The sequence below is a fragment of the Homalodisca vitripennis genome, chromosome 7 (genome assembly GCF_021130785.1).
Source record: "Homalodisca vitripennis isolate AUS2020 chromosome 7, UT_GWSS_2.1, whole genome shotgun sequence".
Lineage (NCBI taxonomy): Eukaryota > Metazoa > Arthropoda > Insecta > Hemiptera > Cicadellidae > Homalodisca > Homalodisca vitripennis.
In genome coordinates this window covers 132,924,570-132,941,249 of record NC_060213.1, presented here as the reverse complement: position 1 = coordinate 132,941,249, position 16,680 = coordinate 132,924,570, and the positions used below count along the sequence as shown (strand labels likewise).

The window sequence follows — 16,680 nt, the reverse complement described above, 5'->3', positions numbered from 1 at the left end:
AAATGCATTGTAAGTTTTACTGAACACAATTGCAGAATAGTAATAACAACAGTTTTCAGCATAAACACACGAAACTAGCACAATGTAAACACACAACAAACGAAACTGTGTAGTTAATGGCAACAAGTAGCAGCTGACCAACTATTGCGTCATCTGTTTTTTTTTCTGATGGCAAATAACTACAAGGGGGCGGTGAACAATAAAAATCGATCACAATCGATTGTTCGAAACTTGTAGATTGCCGTGAAATAAGTTATTTGTCAAAACAAAAATGAATTATATGTGATATTAATTAAATACAAATCGTCTACTGGGTAGATGCCGACAATTTATGCACATTTAACAACATCTACTATGTAGACGCTGCGGCACTCAAAGGGTTAAACATGTACTGAACTACTTTTTATGAAATGTTGAAAAAAAAACATTATATTTGCATAGCCATTTGAATTTTGTTTTGTTTGTGATGGTATTGCAATTCAAATGTTTCAACACATTTTTGTATTTTCTGAGTACTTTTATTGTAGTTTTAAAACATTTTAATGCATATTTTATGACATAACCAAAGGGGACTTGGACACTGGAAGCATTCATTTCATGCAAGTGGTAGAAAAAAATTAATATTTTTATTACAAACAACTTTATTATTCTATTATTGAATGATACTAAAACTTGACTGATTCATCTTCTTTCAGCATTGATTATTCATTTTGTGGTAAAACAAATAAAACAATATATTAAGGAAGTAAAAAATATTTAATACACATGTTATTTATATACACATAACGTTGTAGGAAAAGATAAATTTACAAACTACATATAATAATATTACATTTTTACAATATAAATACATTATATAAACATAAACATTAAAAGTTTCAGTCTTAACTTGAGATAGTGGCACAGATTAAATATTATACACATTAAGAGACATAATAACCATAAAAACATTGTCGATGGTACAAACACATGGCTGAGATTACCATAGTTTTCAAAACTTATCAATTTATATGAATAACTAAATGATAGTCATACAAGTGATTAATCAGCAATAAACAAACCCTTAATTGAGAACATTAATGAGGTCAAGAATCCTACTCTAGGATTGAATTATCATGTTGCTGACAAAACAATGGTGGTTTACACGCTATCAAAATCTGCATAGTGTGATTATTTCAATTCATAATTTTTTCGCATTTATCTCATTGATACATTTAAAGCCAATTTTTGAAATACTGTAATGCATCACTTTTTAAATTTATTTGAAAATATACTTTGATTTAGAAAATTGGCCTGAAATATCAAGAATTTGTATTATACAAATTTGTAGGTGTCTCAATTATTACGCGTAATTAATCAATATTTGTCTACATTACAATTGATTTTATTATAAATTTAAGATAAAATAAAAAAATTTTAGAATTAGATTTTTACAATGGCTATAACTTGGAAAATCACAACACTATGTTATTAAAGATCAAGAACAAAAGTAGCAAGATAGTAGTTTAGACATGTAACAGACATTATTTTATACACAAGTGTGCGCACACACACACACACACACACACACACACACACACACATACACACATCCATTATTGCATCCAAGACAAAAATATACACTTTACTTGATTGTTAATATACAATCTTTTCCGTTTATATAATTTGGAAGTCAAAAAGGACAATATATTTCCATCTATTATGGAAACTTATGAGTTAAAATGTCAAAGACCTTCAGTTATATTTAACATTTGTTCCACGGTTACTACCAGCGGAAGTACTACTACTCTCAGAAGTCTTTGAGGTTTACCACCATTATTGCATCAAATGATGTCATAATAAAGTCGTAAAATTTGCAGTTACAGGTTATGTATGCTTTGAATAGATTAGATGAATAGTTCATCGAATTACAGCTTATTTGAGGTCTACTCTTTATTTAAATGAAATGCAATAAGCACACACAAATATATCAACACAATATTAAAGGATAACTCGTCATTCAAGCTGTTTATAATCAATAAGAATATAAATAAAGAACAATGTTGACATTGTAAACGATCAAAAACATGATGAAATATTTCTCATCTCATCTATTCAAAGCATTCTAACCTTCATCTGCAAGATTTTAAGAGTTTAAAGGAAAATTACCCTATTAAAGTTTGATTGGGTAGGAAACCCCCCTAGACTTAAATACATCTCTGACTACATTATATTGACTGATTTACAACACAAAACAAGTTAATCTAATAAATACATTTTATATTAATTTCACACCTGTAAGTTGATAACATCAAAACAAGATAACAGTTTGGATGTTAACTAATCTTCCAACAAAATTTCATACTAAGCAATGCCAATAATTGGTTTACGAGGGTCGTCTCAAAAGTAAATCACACTATTGTTTTAATCCGTTTGGTAGATGGGAAAATTTCAGAAGTAACAGGGAACTTGAGTTTGGGTGTAGTGGCAGCAATGAAATTACAACGTGCCTCGTAGATTGAACAGGCAATCCAACAACTATGGAAGAACTACTTTTTCATACTGGCGATTGCAAAGTTTGTAGTGTTGTTTGTTTTTCGATAGACAAAAATTTAAATGTGATTGAAACTCATTGCACAATGTATTGTTTACGATAATAATGTTATTTAAAAACCGAATGGCTTCTCATTGAAGCCGATCATTCATAGAATGGAGAATAACATTACACAATGAATATACGAACAACCACCACTCCTCCACTTCCTGTCCCTTGAGTGTTGTTAGAGACGTTGGAAGTTGCTGATCTAAAAGCCTTTCTCAGATATTTCATCCTCAGAGATGTGATCTAAGATGATGCATTTATGAAAATTATATGCAAGGTGGGTTGTGAACCTGCTTAGAGCACAAGCAGCGGAGAGTGACTGCAACTTTAAATGAGCAAGATAGTTTATTCAACTGAATAGTGATCAGGGACGAAAAAGGGATTAATTACTGGAAGCCCAAATCCAAAAGAAAAGGAAAGTCAACACACAAAAAAAGAAAAGTTGTATAATCTGGAAAAAATACATGGCTATGTTGAGATTCTAAGATGATGATAAATTTATGTTCCTATGAGACCACAATGATAGCTGCAAGCTATTGTAAGGTATTGCAATAAATCAGGACAATCTAGACCAACACAAGGGGAAGTTGACTAAAACAGCTTGTTCCAAGAAAATGCTCATCCACAAACTGCTCTTCAAGACTTAAGACTTGCTTGAGAAGTTTTATGAAATGCTTTTGAACATCAGCCTAACTCATACTTGACTTTGGACCAAACCACCCCCTTTCCCTGAATTCCACTTCTGAAAAAACATATTTGGGAAAGATGCTTCACAAACGAGGATGATTTGAGACAAGTTGTCTAATTAGTGTGAAGGAAGAATGTTATAATGCTGAATTGAAAAACATTATGTAGTTATCACCTTTTTTAATAGCTCTTTTGATTTTTAAATAGAAAAATAAGTTTTAACACAGTTTTTAAAATATACCTTTTATCTTTAATTTTTATATTTAAAAAGAATAGTGAACTTACTTTTGAGACAACCCTTGTAATAAAAGTAATACATTGGCATTTGCAACTAACTAGGTTATACAATTAATAGAATAAATACTTGTATATGTAGATTTTGTTTTCAAAGAAAACTAATGTCAATACGTCAAATTTGCGGCTAAACTTTGAATGCTAAAATATAGGCATAATAACTTTCAAAATATTTGATTAAGGTGTAAAAAAATACAATCTTTCAGCTCTGAACTGGATGATACATAAGTAGAATCTTACAATCTCTTTTTGATTCAATGTTTCAGAAAGTAAATCTCATTCATAAAATCTTAGTACAGTTTCCATATTATCCAAAACCTTGTATTCTTACTTTTGTCATTTTATCCTGAATGTTGTCATGGCAATATCTTGACATAAAAAACCACTTTTATAGATCTCACTTTGAACAAAGACCCATAATTTAGTGTTTTCTGAACATTGAACTGAATATGAAAATGTGAATTATATTATTGTTCACTATTACAGGATATAATTTTTTATAAGCATTCTTAAAATTTCCTTAAAAGTACATTAACAGAATTGAATGGCCGCAAATACTAACTCGAATTAGAGCTCAAACTAGTGATACCATGTAGCCCTGTTTTGGGTTTTTCACCTTCTGTGTGTACTCTAGGTCCCATGTCGAAATCTTCATCATCTACATTCTCTCTCATCTTCTCTTTGTAGCTGAAACAACATAAAGGTTGTTAAGATCCCTAGCACACAAGCGCTAACTGTTCATTGGGTCAACAGTGGTTTGTTTACCTTGGCCTAAATCAGCATTTTTTCAATACATTTTATTGGCTATTAGATCGGAATCTATTCTGGCCACACCTTGACTTGTAGCAGGTCTCTGAACTGTAGACCTTGTCAGCGTATTTTATCCTTGTATGGCCATAATTGTGAAATCTGATGGATAGCCACATATCATACTATTGTCAGTAAGGATTTACAACAATTTTATTAATGTTGACTCGAGGTAACTAATTTATCTTGTAAATAAGGGAAAAACTTTAAATATTGTATTCTTTTTACATACTGCAGTAAAAATAAAAAACAAATGCTAGAGCACTTCATTTCTTGATGAAAATTAAATTTCATATTAGTTTTGACCTACTTATGACTGCATACTTTGCCTTTTCTTTACATTCATAGTGCATATGGTGTAACACTATGGGGTAACAGTAGTGCAGCAAATAGAATTTTTTATGGCAAATAAAAGCTTTGAGAGTAATTAAGGGCATTCCTTATCAGGAATCCTTCAAAGAATTCAATGTTCTTTAGTGGAGGTGATAGAAAACTTGTATTTATCACCAAAGAGGAGATTTGCATACATATACCACAAGAATAAGAAAGTGTTACGAATGAACAAAGAAAAGTCATATTTATATAGTTACAATTTTTGAATACATTACCTGAAAAGGCATGGACAGTTAATTTAAAGAGATTAAAAATGTAATGAGCAGCTGAAGAAAATACCTTTTATTCTATAGGTATGTCCTGTGATATAAGCTTTTAAATTATTTTATTAACAAATTATAAAATAGGTACATCTGTAGATTTGTAATATGAGATAACAAATTAAGTTGGTAATCTGTTTTTGTTGAATAAAATTATTGTTATTATTATAATACAGCTTTATATATTCATATATTAATGTGATTTTTATAAACATACTAACATAGTTAAAGCAAAGATTTAAATTTTATATTAAAATGATCATGATATCAATTGCATACATTGTATGTTTAAAGACTAATAAATTATCCTGAATCTGGAATTTTGGGAGTACCTACAATCCTTCTTCTACAATCTACTAAACAAAGGCTAACCAAGCTTGACTGTCCAGGTTGTTCTCTTGGTTGTGACAACTCTCCATCATGTACATTAAGCCCTCTGGTTTAGGTACTTAGCTAAAGACAGTACCTTCACTTCAATCTACAATGTACTACACAGGCTACTTACATCTGACTGTCCGGATTGTTCTCTTGGTTGCGGCACCTCTCCAGCCTCTTCTCCAGACCTTTGATGATGTCTCGTGAAGGAGGGTCATAGCTTCTGATCATTGACCTTATCTCTGCAACAAACCAAGGTTTGGCTCTAGAAATGTAATAACACAAAAAAAGGTTAAGGTTATTAAAAGAAACCAGTCATTTCCTATAATTTTGAGTTTAAAGCCAGCTGTAGTGATAGTAACTTGAGTTTAATTTGTAAACCTTCAATTACTTTACTCTCTTATTTTTGGTCACTGAGTTTGGAAGCTGTGTCATTATGAGGTATAACTTAAATAAGCATTCAAATGCTTTAGCCAGTTTTGTACAATTAACCCTTTTAGTGTTAATTAACAATTTTGGTCAACCAACAGCTTTTCTATAGTGTTGATTAACCATTTTTATTTATCAAACACTTCCTCCTATAGTAACTTTTTATAATATGCTCTTTCAAGTTATTGATATTATTTATGCACCATTGGATTGAGGAAGAACTGAATTATGTTAGCTATAGTATTTTCATCTTTGTTAGTACGGATGTAAGAAATTGTGATGGTAAAAAAGTTTAAGCGAGACGGACAACCTGGTACTAAAATTATATTGTAAATTTAGTATGGTTCTATGTATACTCTAGGAGGGTTCACTTCTGGTTTATACCTTCTAGTTGAAACCACACTGGGTACAGCAAAAACCAATGTATCACGTAAATCTGGGCAACCTTATGGTTGTCCCGGAGCGCCATATTACTAACCGCAAATATGTTGAGATTTTGGGGTGTAAGGATATTTCGATAGGTCTAGTCTACTGCGGGAGATGACTGTTGGAGTTGATGGAGTTCCCTATGAGTCAAAGGTTCTTGCTAGTCTAGACACAAGGGTGTGCCAGCCTTGCTTTTTCAGAGCTGGCTTCCCCTTTTTCAGAGGAGACATGACTCAGGTTAATGCTCTGTATTAGGAGGCGGCCCTTTATAACATTATATTATATATTGCTCCTCATTTGTATTTTTAGTGATTAAAAAAAAACTTAAACAAAGCTTCAAAGTTGCTTGACACGACAGTATAATATAACTGCTACTTCTACAGTTGTGTTTTAATTTTTTAAATTTGTTTTTTGCTTTGTAATACTCGTAATTGATAATAAATAACAAGAAAATAAGGAAAGAATTGTTTAAGCTTTAGGACAGTTCTTATGTCAAAATATTGATAAAACATTTTGATGATGTGGGACCCATCTTCAGTTAAATGTAAAATGAAATTCAAACAATCTTTCAAAACATTTTTTCTTGGTAATTTTCAAAGTAAAAGTAAAAAAGTAACCTGAATCACTGTCAGACGGTAATTTATGGATCCAAATGTTGTCACACAAATAGTGACTTGTAAAGGTTTACAACAATATGTTAACACTATCAGGTTAAAATTTTTTAAATTAATTATAAGAAAACCAAAAGAGGAAAAGAACACTCATCTATATGAGAAAGCACAGCCAAAAATATGTCACAAATAAAATAAAAACAACAGTGAGTGACATTTACTAGATTAAAGATGAAGAAAAAAAAAGAACTAAAGTACTTACTAAAGACACCCTGATGGTGGACAAGAGGAATTCAAGGAGAGGAGGGAGGTCAGCAAATATTAATAATATGTCTACCTGAAAATAAAAATGACTATAGAAATAAATAGGCCTAGACCAAAATGAATTTGACAAACAGTTGAAATTCAACAGTCTTAAAAAAACTAGAAAAAGTTTCAATGTAAAATATATAAAATTTATAATTGCTATTTGCTTATGTTAAATTAGCATACACTGAATATATTCTGAAATCTGCTAAAGAAGCTTCAAATCCTCTTTGGACAATTTCAAAAGACTTTTTGATAACGGCACCTAATTTTTTGAAATTATTGCTAGATCTTGATTAACAACAGAACTGTTGTTTGATTTTTCATGGATTCTTTCAAAGAAATACTATTAGCTTTATCCCAACTTATTAAAATGATTCACAGATTTACAGTGTTCAGCAGTTATGAATTTGTTAACTATTTCTTTCTTTACACGATCTTTGTTTATCCAAAATGTTAAGTGACCTTTTTGGCTGATGAGGATGAGAATAATCAAGACCAAAAGACCACTTCACATAAAATACCTGCACCATACATTAAATGATGTGCACATTTTGTAATAGTCATTTCTAAAACTATTAGATATTATTGAATTTTAGAAAAAAATATATTTCAAGCAAAATTTTCCTAAGTGTTACAAGACTCACTCCGAATAATCTCGATGATGTGGTGGATGTACTCCTTGTGCTCAGGACCCAGGAGGACTTCAGTGACAAAGGAGTCGAGGTTTTCCTGCAGTTTGCTGACAGAATGTAGGATGGCTGCCAGTGCTATCTGCGAAGGAGCGAACAGCAGACAGCAATCGGTCAGTTGTAATTTGTCCAGAGCGTCTTCCACACCCGGCCTCAGCCTCTCTGGGTTCACCAGCTGACTGCGAGTCTGTCATACAAATACAGTACTGGATCACTCAACATGTAATAGTTTGCTCACTTTGCTCTAATATACAGCTGATCAGAACTGAGTAATTAAATTTATTCAATGTTATTTCATACAACAATGATTAAAGAAGCCATCAAGGAATGTTTATTCTCCATTCCTTTGATTCTAATTAGTGATGTAAAATTCCTGAGAATTTGAAATAAAGAAAATATTCCCAAGGATTATTACGAAAATTAGTTTATGATTAATTAGTAAGATAGCTCAAAAATGGAAAATTAATACGGCAGAAGCAGTTATATATAGTTATCAAACTTAAAAACTTAAATACATTCAAAAAATAAAATTATAATTAAATAACCCTTAAGAATTAATTAAATCTTGGTTTATGATCAACTTAATTAGCTTTTTTTAAATATTAATACTATTTTTATTTGAGCATTCTTACTTTCTAATTTAAATTATTAAACAAATATTTATATAAACGTTTCGGTTTTCGGATCTGTACACAATCTCCATTTTATAAATAAATACATTTTTTTGTTTTCAATCTTTTAAAGATCAAACAATTAAGTAAATGTTATAGTAAGTTTTAATTCCCCTATTATTTATTAAATCATTAATATACCAAATAGTATAACAATATTGCCAATTAATGACCTAAAAATTACAAATTGTACCAAAGGGAATTTATTTGATAAAAATACTTGGTTTTTAAATGTTAAGAGTTTTTAATAATGGTTTGATAATTAAAATCCATTTAGTTCTATAATTCCCGGGATATTGTTTATATAGGAAATTATTGCATGCGATGATAATTCTTGGATTGAAATAAATGAATTTACTTAGTTAACCTAGTTTTAAGGTTTTTTAACTGTTAGCTAAGCGTTAAAATATTCAAAATCTAGAAATGGTCGTAAAGTCCCAATATTTGGGAATCTTCTCAGGCCAAAGAAATATTCCCGGCAATATCCCTATTTCCTAAGTTCCCCCCACTGGCAATATTCCCAGCCAACATCACTAGTTCTAATTCATCTTTGAAATAGAACGAGGAGTGAATGATTTCCTTTTAAACTATAAGCAGCAAGTAGTTGCTGAGATTGATTTTTTATTACATGTATGGCTAATTATGAGGATAAGTATTAGTAGGAAGTTGTTACAGCACTGGGTTTAACAGCAACCAACTCTTCTAACACCAGGTAAAATACTGTGAATGTTTAATTTCCCCTCCATACATAGTGTTGGTTCTGGGACTTTAATAGCCTATAAACAATGTTTTTGGAAAATAAAAATAAAATCTTCAACATCTTTTTCTGTCTAATAAAATAATTGTAAATCTGTTACTTTTTTAAACTTAATCTTTACGACAGCATCGTACAGTATGTTGGACAGCATCCATTGTCATGATATGTCAGCCGGTTTACGATGTTTTCAATTGATGTTGTGATCGCACAGTATTCTCAATCACAAAATTGTAGGTTTACAGCTGTTACGTATTGGATAACCAGACAACTGTTCGGGTAAGTGAAAACATGGGCTTAATGTTCTTTCAGATATGTACAGTATTGTATAGTCACAAATGGATAATATTGTACTGTTTACCTTGATGTCGATGAGGGAGCCTTCAACAGCGCGGAAAGGGTTGTGCGCAGTCAGTTGATAGTTGAGGTGGCGCATTAGCAGCATCTCATTGTTGATGATGATGTCCGAAGCCTTTTCCCTGTCACCTTTGATGTTGGACACAAACTGGTGAATAGAAACGTTGAACTCTTCCACCTTACATGCCAAGAACACACATGTCACCCTGAAAAGAGAAGTTACAAAGCAGATCATAACATTTGACAAAACACGAAAATAAGTGCTTTTGCTAGAATCTGAAATTGGTACTAAATCTCAGATAAGGTACTGTTGCTAACTGTAGTCAACACAATTTTCTGAACGAATTAAGCCTAATGTCACTCTACTAAGTAGTACAGTATGATAATGTTTATCACTAGAGAAAGAGAGTGGAAAATAGCAAGCCAAGGTAGCTAAATTAATCTAGAAAATATGAAAAAGAACAATCAGATGTAACAAAGTATTTAGAAATATAAAAAAATGTATCGAACTGTAAATATATTTATGAGGAAACATGATACAAAAGCTATTGATGTTTGAATTACAGCTTTGTGAAAAAGATGTATAATAACAACAAACAAAAATACTTTCAGCTTTGCTGAATTGAACTAAACTTGTTCTGCATAACATTGTACAGTAAGTCCTTTATCAATAAATATAATATCTAAAAAAAAATTCATACCTTTTTGTATAGAGCTGATAATAAAGTGTATTACATTAGGTACCTAACTAAAATATTAAATTGTTCTTAACACTATAAAATAGGAAATAAGAACAGTTATTAATAATGATGTACCTATTAATATACGTTTAGTGCTCTGTTAAAATATCCCGCATAGGCCACAATTAATATGTTATTAACATAATCTCATATAACATTAGACAGGGCCTGATCTAACTGAGTTAACCACATAAGTATTCCATTAGAACATGTGTAGAAATGAATAAGTAAGTTGATGATTGTGTAAGATGGATAAGTGAGTGATAAATTTTAGCTTATTTTAAACTAAGTATTAACCTTTGCTACAATTCACTGTAATTGTCTGATGGCAATAAAATATATTATTATTATTAACTGACTCAACCTGACAAAAAATATCTAGAACAAATCAACAGAAAACTCACAGGATCTCCTTAGGATGGTAGTCCATGACAGAGTTGTTAAGGTAGAAACGTTTGAAATAGTGAAAAGCAGTGCCGGCGACTGCACGAGGCATGGCGGGCTGGAACTTGCGGCAGAAGTCTCGCAGTTGCAACTGATAATGAAGCAGCAGCACCCGTTCCTCAGCAGAGGACAGGAAAAGCCACTCCTCGCCCTTCATAAAACATAAGAATAGTTTGCATCATTCTATGAGTACTATTGTGATAATGAAGCTGCAGCACCCGTTCCTCAGCAGAGGACAGGAAAAGCCACTCCTTGCCCTGCACAGAACATAAACATAATTCTGTGAAGATTACTGCTGACAATAATGATAATAAAGCTGTGACACCCATTCCTCAGCAGATGGCTACTCCTCAGCAGATGGCTATTCCTTAGCCTTCACAGAAGAATAGTTTGCATCATTCTATAAGTACTATCGATGATAATAAATCTGCAGTACCCGTCATTCTGTAAATATGAAAACAATGAGTTTAAAATAACATTTCTTAAGTCCAGTTTTAAAAATTAACAATGTTTTGGGTGGAATTGAATATAGTTGTTACAAAAAGTGCTTCACAACTTGCATAAAAAATATTTTTTAATCAAAAACATATTTTATTTTCAAACAATTTTATTGCATTGGCCAATGTCGTAGTCTGTAGGAAATAAAATTTATAACCAGAATATTTTAAAAATATTACGTCTGTTTTAAGTTTATATAGCCTGCCTTATAGAACAAGAAGTCTATAGTGGAACTTTGATAGCAAGAGCCTCAAGGGGAGTTGGGAGAGATTCTTGTTACCGAGGTACTCTAGTTGAGGTTCATCAATCAAGGCTGCGTAAACTGAGTGATGCTTTGAGGCTACACTCGTTTAAATCTAAAATTCCTTTAAAGATGCACCTTGTTGTTTGCATTTTGACCAAATCTGATAAGTTTTGTTCCAAAATGAACATCTACGGAAACGTAGGCTAATCTAAATTACGTTATTATTGTAGCAAGTTTAATAATTAAAGCTCTTATTTTGACAGGAAACATAGTTCGATTTTTCAGACTTAGGTATAATAACGATTCAAATCAATGCTGTAACAATGATGAACAAAAATACAAACAAAGTAAAAGTACTGGAGACTTTGTTAAGCTACTAAGGCACTATCATACTCATTAATTAAATTTAACAACACTTTCACTCATGCAACCTATTTCCCCCTCCCTCCTAAAAAATACTTCAAAACTGCACAGATTATGACAATATAGCAATACAAATATGGCAAATTTGTACACATACTCAGTTGTACAAAAAACTTAGATGCAGGCCTACATATTTAAAAAAATTTTCATATGGAAAGTAATATTGTTGTATTATAACACCAAAACTCGGAAAACTTGACGACTACTCACAACTAGTCATTTGTTATTATGTAATATTAATATTAGAATTGTTGTACCAGCTCACAGAAAGGACTTGTTGACAAGTAAAATAAGATGATAAATTTTAGGGGAAGACATATGTAATCATAAAAAAATTTTTGACAGGCATAAATGAAAATTAAATTCTCATTGGGCTAACTAAAAATTATTTTCGTATCCAGAATAAAATTTGCCTCATTGTTTCAACCATTTGTATAGTAGTATTGATGCTGCACTACCCACCCACGGTAACGTGAGATTTTGTTTTTCAGTGTCTCTGAATGTTTAACAACAAAAGACCGGACAAAACATGTTCACCACTGCCCTACTCAAGTCTAATTCAATAATCCTCACGGGAGAGGCAACCATTAATACAAACAAAACTTTGATGTAACAAAAAAAGCAATCAGAGCTATGTTTGGTTTACCTCCCGTCATTCATAGTAATAACATATTAATTGACTTTTTGTTTTGAACAACTGCTTTGTGTCAAAAACACATTTATTCTCATTTGAAAAGAAATAAAATTTCTGTGGTAAAATAAAATTCAAGCCCTTTAAATGAATTAGTGTAAAACATTTGAACGAATGATCCAAAGAATTTATTTATTGGTCCTCTGTGTTTTTACAAAATCAAAGCTGGTTATGGCACCGAGAAAGAATATAAACTTGAAACCTATCATGACCCTTCCTGAGGAAACTCTCCAGTGGGCCGAATCCTGCAGAACTTGACAAACCTATTTTAAGAAAATAAGATAAGCTAACAATAATTACAGATAATCCAACAAACACAGATAAAAAGAAGCATAGCTTACTAAATTAATTAGGATAAAGATTAGACATTCCAGGCCAGATTCAATATTATAAAAGATTTTTATTTGTGGTCATCACTCCCTAAAACCACAAATAGTTTTGGGTAAATATTTACTTCAATCACTTTCCATTAACTTATTTGTTGTTTTGTTTTCACAAAGAAAGTGGATTGAGAACACCACAGAAAACAATTAATTGTTTCCCAAACAATTAAAAAAAAGAAACTAGTAGTTGAAGAGGCTAACAGTAATGCCTTCAACTATTAAGGTGAGCTGCGGCAGCTTGTCCCACAGTGATGAACGTATGAAAAACATCCCATGACAGTAACAATCAATAAAATCTAGTGCACTCAAATTACAAAACTTGTAAAAAAAGAATTAATCCACTAGTGCCATAAAAGAGAACGAAATGCCTCTTGAAATTAATTATGAAACAAAAATGTAACCAATAAGATACTGCACAAAATAAATCAACACTGAGATGCCCGAAGAAGTTTTGAAATGGCAAACAAGACCAAAATAACTGAGGAAAAAATAAATACACTTTACCATAGAGATAGAAACTGTGGCCGAAATGAAGAAAAATAAGTGAGGGCTTTAAAAAACTCTGTGGAACAGGATTAAAGTTAGCAGAGAGGCCTTAGAATTTCTGAACAGAAATTATTTATGAAGCATCTATCAGGAAATAGGAATATAAACTGAAGTTTGAAGCTTAACAGAGAAGTTATCCTGAAACATGAAACAGTTGGTAGATTTGTTCTGCCTGTCCTTTTCTTTACTTCTTATCAATCCCATTTTCTTATAACTATCCCTCCTAGGTTTGTTAAATCCCTCCCGCAACCAGAAACTAAGATTGATCTGTAGTATGAAAAATTGTTGCAACACGTCCAGGTACACTATCCCGTTGATGGTTCTCTCTTGGAAAAAAAGGAGTTGTATATTTTCTTCTTGTTTAACGCACAAAACACGTTTAGCTTAGGGCTATCACGAGAATGTTACAATGTTTCATGTGGATTTTCACTGCTCCAAATCCTACAGTAATGTGTGTTAAACTTGCCACTCAAGTGAAAAGTTGACTCATCGGAAAAGATTATGTTGTCCAAGAAATGTTCATATAATCCTATTGAATTAACATATCGGCAGAGAAGTTCTTCTGGGCAATCTTACCAGTGGCTTTATTGCTTGTAAAAGTGACAATCTGTATGGTTTCAAATGCAAATGTTTTCTCAACACACGTCAAACATCCGTATGTGGGACTTGCAGCTCACGAGATGTATGCCGGGTCGATTTCGTAGAGCTGTTGACAAAACTTAATCTCACTTGCTCAATGACCGTCAGTTGTGCTTGGATGACCTAATAATTTTAATGAACACCTTGTTCCTACAAAACATTTACGCCACTCATAAATTGTAGGCCTACTAGAAGGATCTTAAAGTACTTGGTACGAAATTACGTAGAACTGTTGTCACTGACTTTGATTCTTTAAATCAAAATACACAGCTAGCATGCTACAGTCCAGTAAAAGCAGCCATCTTGAATGTAATTGCCAAGTGCTTGTTGAGGCGTGATTCTGCACTAGTGATCTATGGGAGTAAAAAATTTATGTGTTTTCCTTTAAAACAACATAAAACCAGCACTTTACTTTTTTGAATAAATTTATATGCATTTTCAAAGTTGTAAAGTCCTTTTTGAAACACCCTATATATGGTTTACCACTACCTAAAAGTATTGTTTTCTGGAAATGAAGGTACTAACTTAGTCCATTTTAAGAATTGTTAAATGTAGTTTTAGATTGTTTTTAGTATTATGGGTAAAGGTAAATTTATCCAAGTTTTATTCAGGAGGACAGGTAGACACAGAATAAAATAAGAGCATCAAAATAATGGATTAGAGCTCCTTAATTTTACAGATGTTCCAATTAAACCATGAAATATCGCAATCACCTTCACTGGTAGTCTATACTGACTAAGATAACTCAGACTCTCGTAGAAAAGTATCTGCCCCAGTCAACACGTTAAAACTACTGCATAACTATAATACATAGCTGCAGTATAATAAGTGGTCACCACAACAATCAATGTTTATGATTAGGCCTATCTAAACTACCAAACAATACAAATTTACAATTTGCTTGTAACGCAAATAACGCATGTTCATTGTCTTTGTACTTGCATTCATTACTCAAATACCACAATTAATAATATTTTCTTTGAATTCAATTCAAATAATGGTACCTCGGTATTATTCGGAGGCCACTCTATCCCTATCTACTAATTTTTATTACAGGATATAGATTTAGATTAGATTATCATAAGAATGTTACTAGTAGTTACCAAAGTTAGGTTAATCTTCACAAGTGCTCATGTGATCTGAGCTTGGATTTGGGCAATATGTTGAGGGATATTTTTCTTTTTTGCAAGAAGTGTGGGGTAGCCGCCGAAGGCCTTACTGATGGCCAGGAGCATTTCCTATTGGTACTATCCCAATCTCAGGTCACATGCCATATAATGCAAAGTGATCTGACGTCAGAAAAGTTATACCTTCTTATATAGCCTATAACAAATAGGTAGTAGAGGGAGACAGAGTGGCCTACGGATAATACCATAATACCCAAACAATATATTGTTTTTTACAGACCTAATAAAACAGATGGGAATAAGTTAATTAGTTTTAAATAACTATAATTAGAATATTTTTTTATACTATATTCTGGATATTTCAAAATTGATGATTTAATTCACTGATTCAATTGTAGTGGTACCCGGTTCACTGCTGGTCAATACTTGCTGAGAAGGAATATGTTGAGTGCACCATATTCATTTGATACAGGCTAAAGATAGCATAAAAAAGTTGAATGTATAAAACTACTTGCCATAGGAAGAATGTTTTAAAAGCCCAATTAGGCTACTGGGTAGATATAGCCTCCTTAAGACAAACGTAAGGGAACCATCCTGGTTAAATCCACACAACAGGACTTTTAGTTAAATTTATAATTTAATATTTAAGAAACCAAATGATTTCTGTTACGAGTGTTACAATTACTTAAATATCTTTTTTGCTACTGTGGACAAATATAACCTCAAATACTTACCTCTTTCATTTTGTGAGCCTTTGTGTATTTCTGATTAGCTTCATCGCGAAGTCTCTGCAGTTCATTTTCGTCAGAAAATGTCCAATACTTTCTCTGCGTGCTGTTTGAAAACATTATTCGGTTAATTTACTATAATAATGTGGATTAATATTCTCAAGAAAAATACACAGATAAGGTTATCGTCGTCCCGGTCCCTTTGTGTCTGTACTGTCTGTTGAACAGAACATCATTCCTGAATAATTTGTTTTTGACGCTTTTTTTTTAATTTGCCACATGGCAGGTCTTAATATTTTTAACCCAGCACTTTCCACGTACACTTATGATATTTTCTATGTTGCTGTTGTGTGTATCAGAGCTTTTACTCGTCTGGTTGCCTATACTAAAATGGACAATGGTTACTATCCTTTAATACTTTTAATATCCGTACTCCCTATGTTCTGTCTAATATTCATTTATTTTTCACGTTATCACTGATTACAGCCCGATTCATTTTTATGCTTATATTTCATATAGGTAGCTTCGAATATATTTGTAGTAATTGAGTAAAATCAACACCTTTACCAGTAAC

General features: G+C 31.9%; 1 protein-coding gene across 1 annotated transcript; it reads right to left on the bottom strand.

Moving 5' to 3' along the window:
- Positions 1-737: 737 nt before the first annotated feature.
- Positions 738-16,331, bottom strand: LOC124366346 (cyclin-H). The gene is made up of 6 exons (XM_046822834.1): positions 16,113-16,331; positions 10,788-10,978; positions 9,648-9,849; positions 7,817-8,048; positions 5,528-5,639; positions 738-4,249 (listed from the first exon to the last, which is right to left on the bottom strand). Exons 1-6 carry the CDS (start codon positions 16,224-16,226, stop codon positions 4,120-4,122), a joined length of 981 nt encoding a protein of 326 aa, XP_046678790.1. The 5' UTR covers positions 16,227-16,331; the 3' UTR covers positions 738-4,119.
- Between the last annotated feature and the right edge of the window lie 349 nt (positions 16,332-16,680).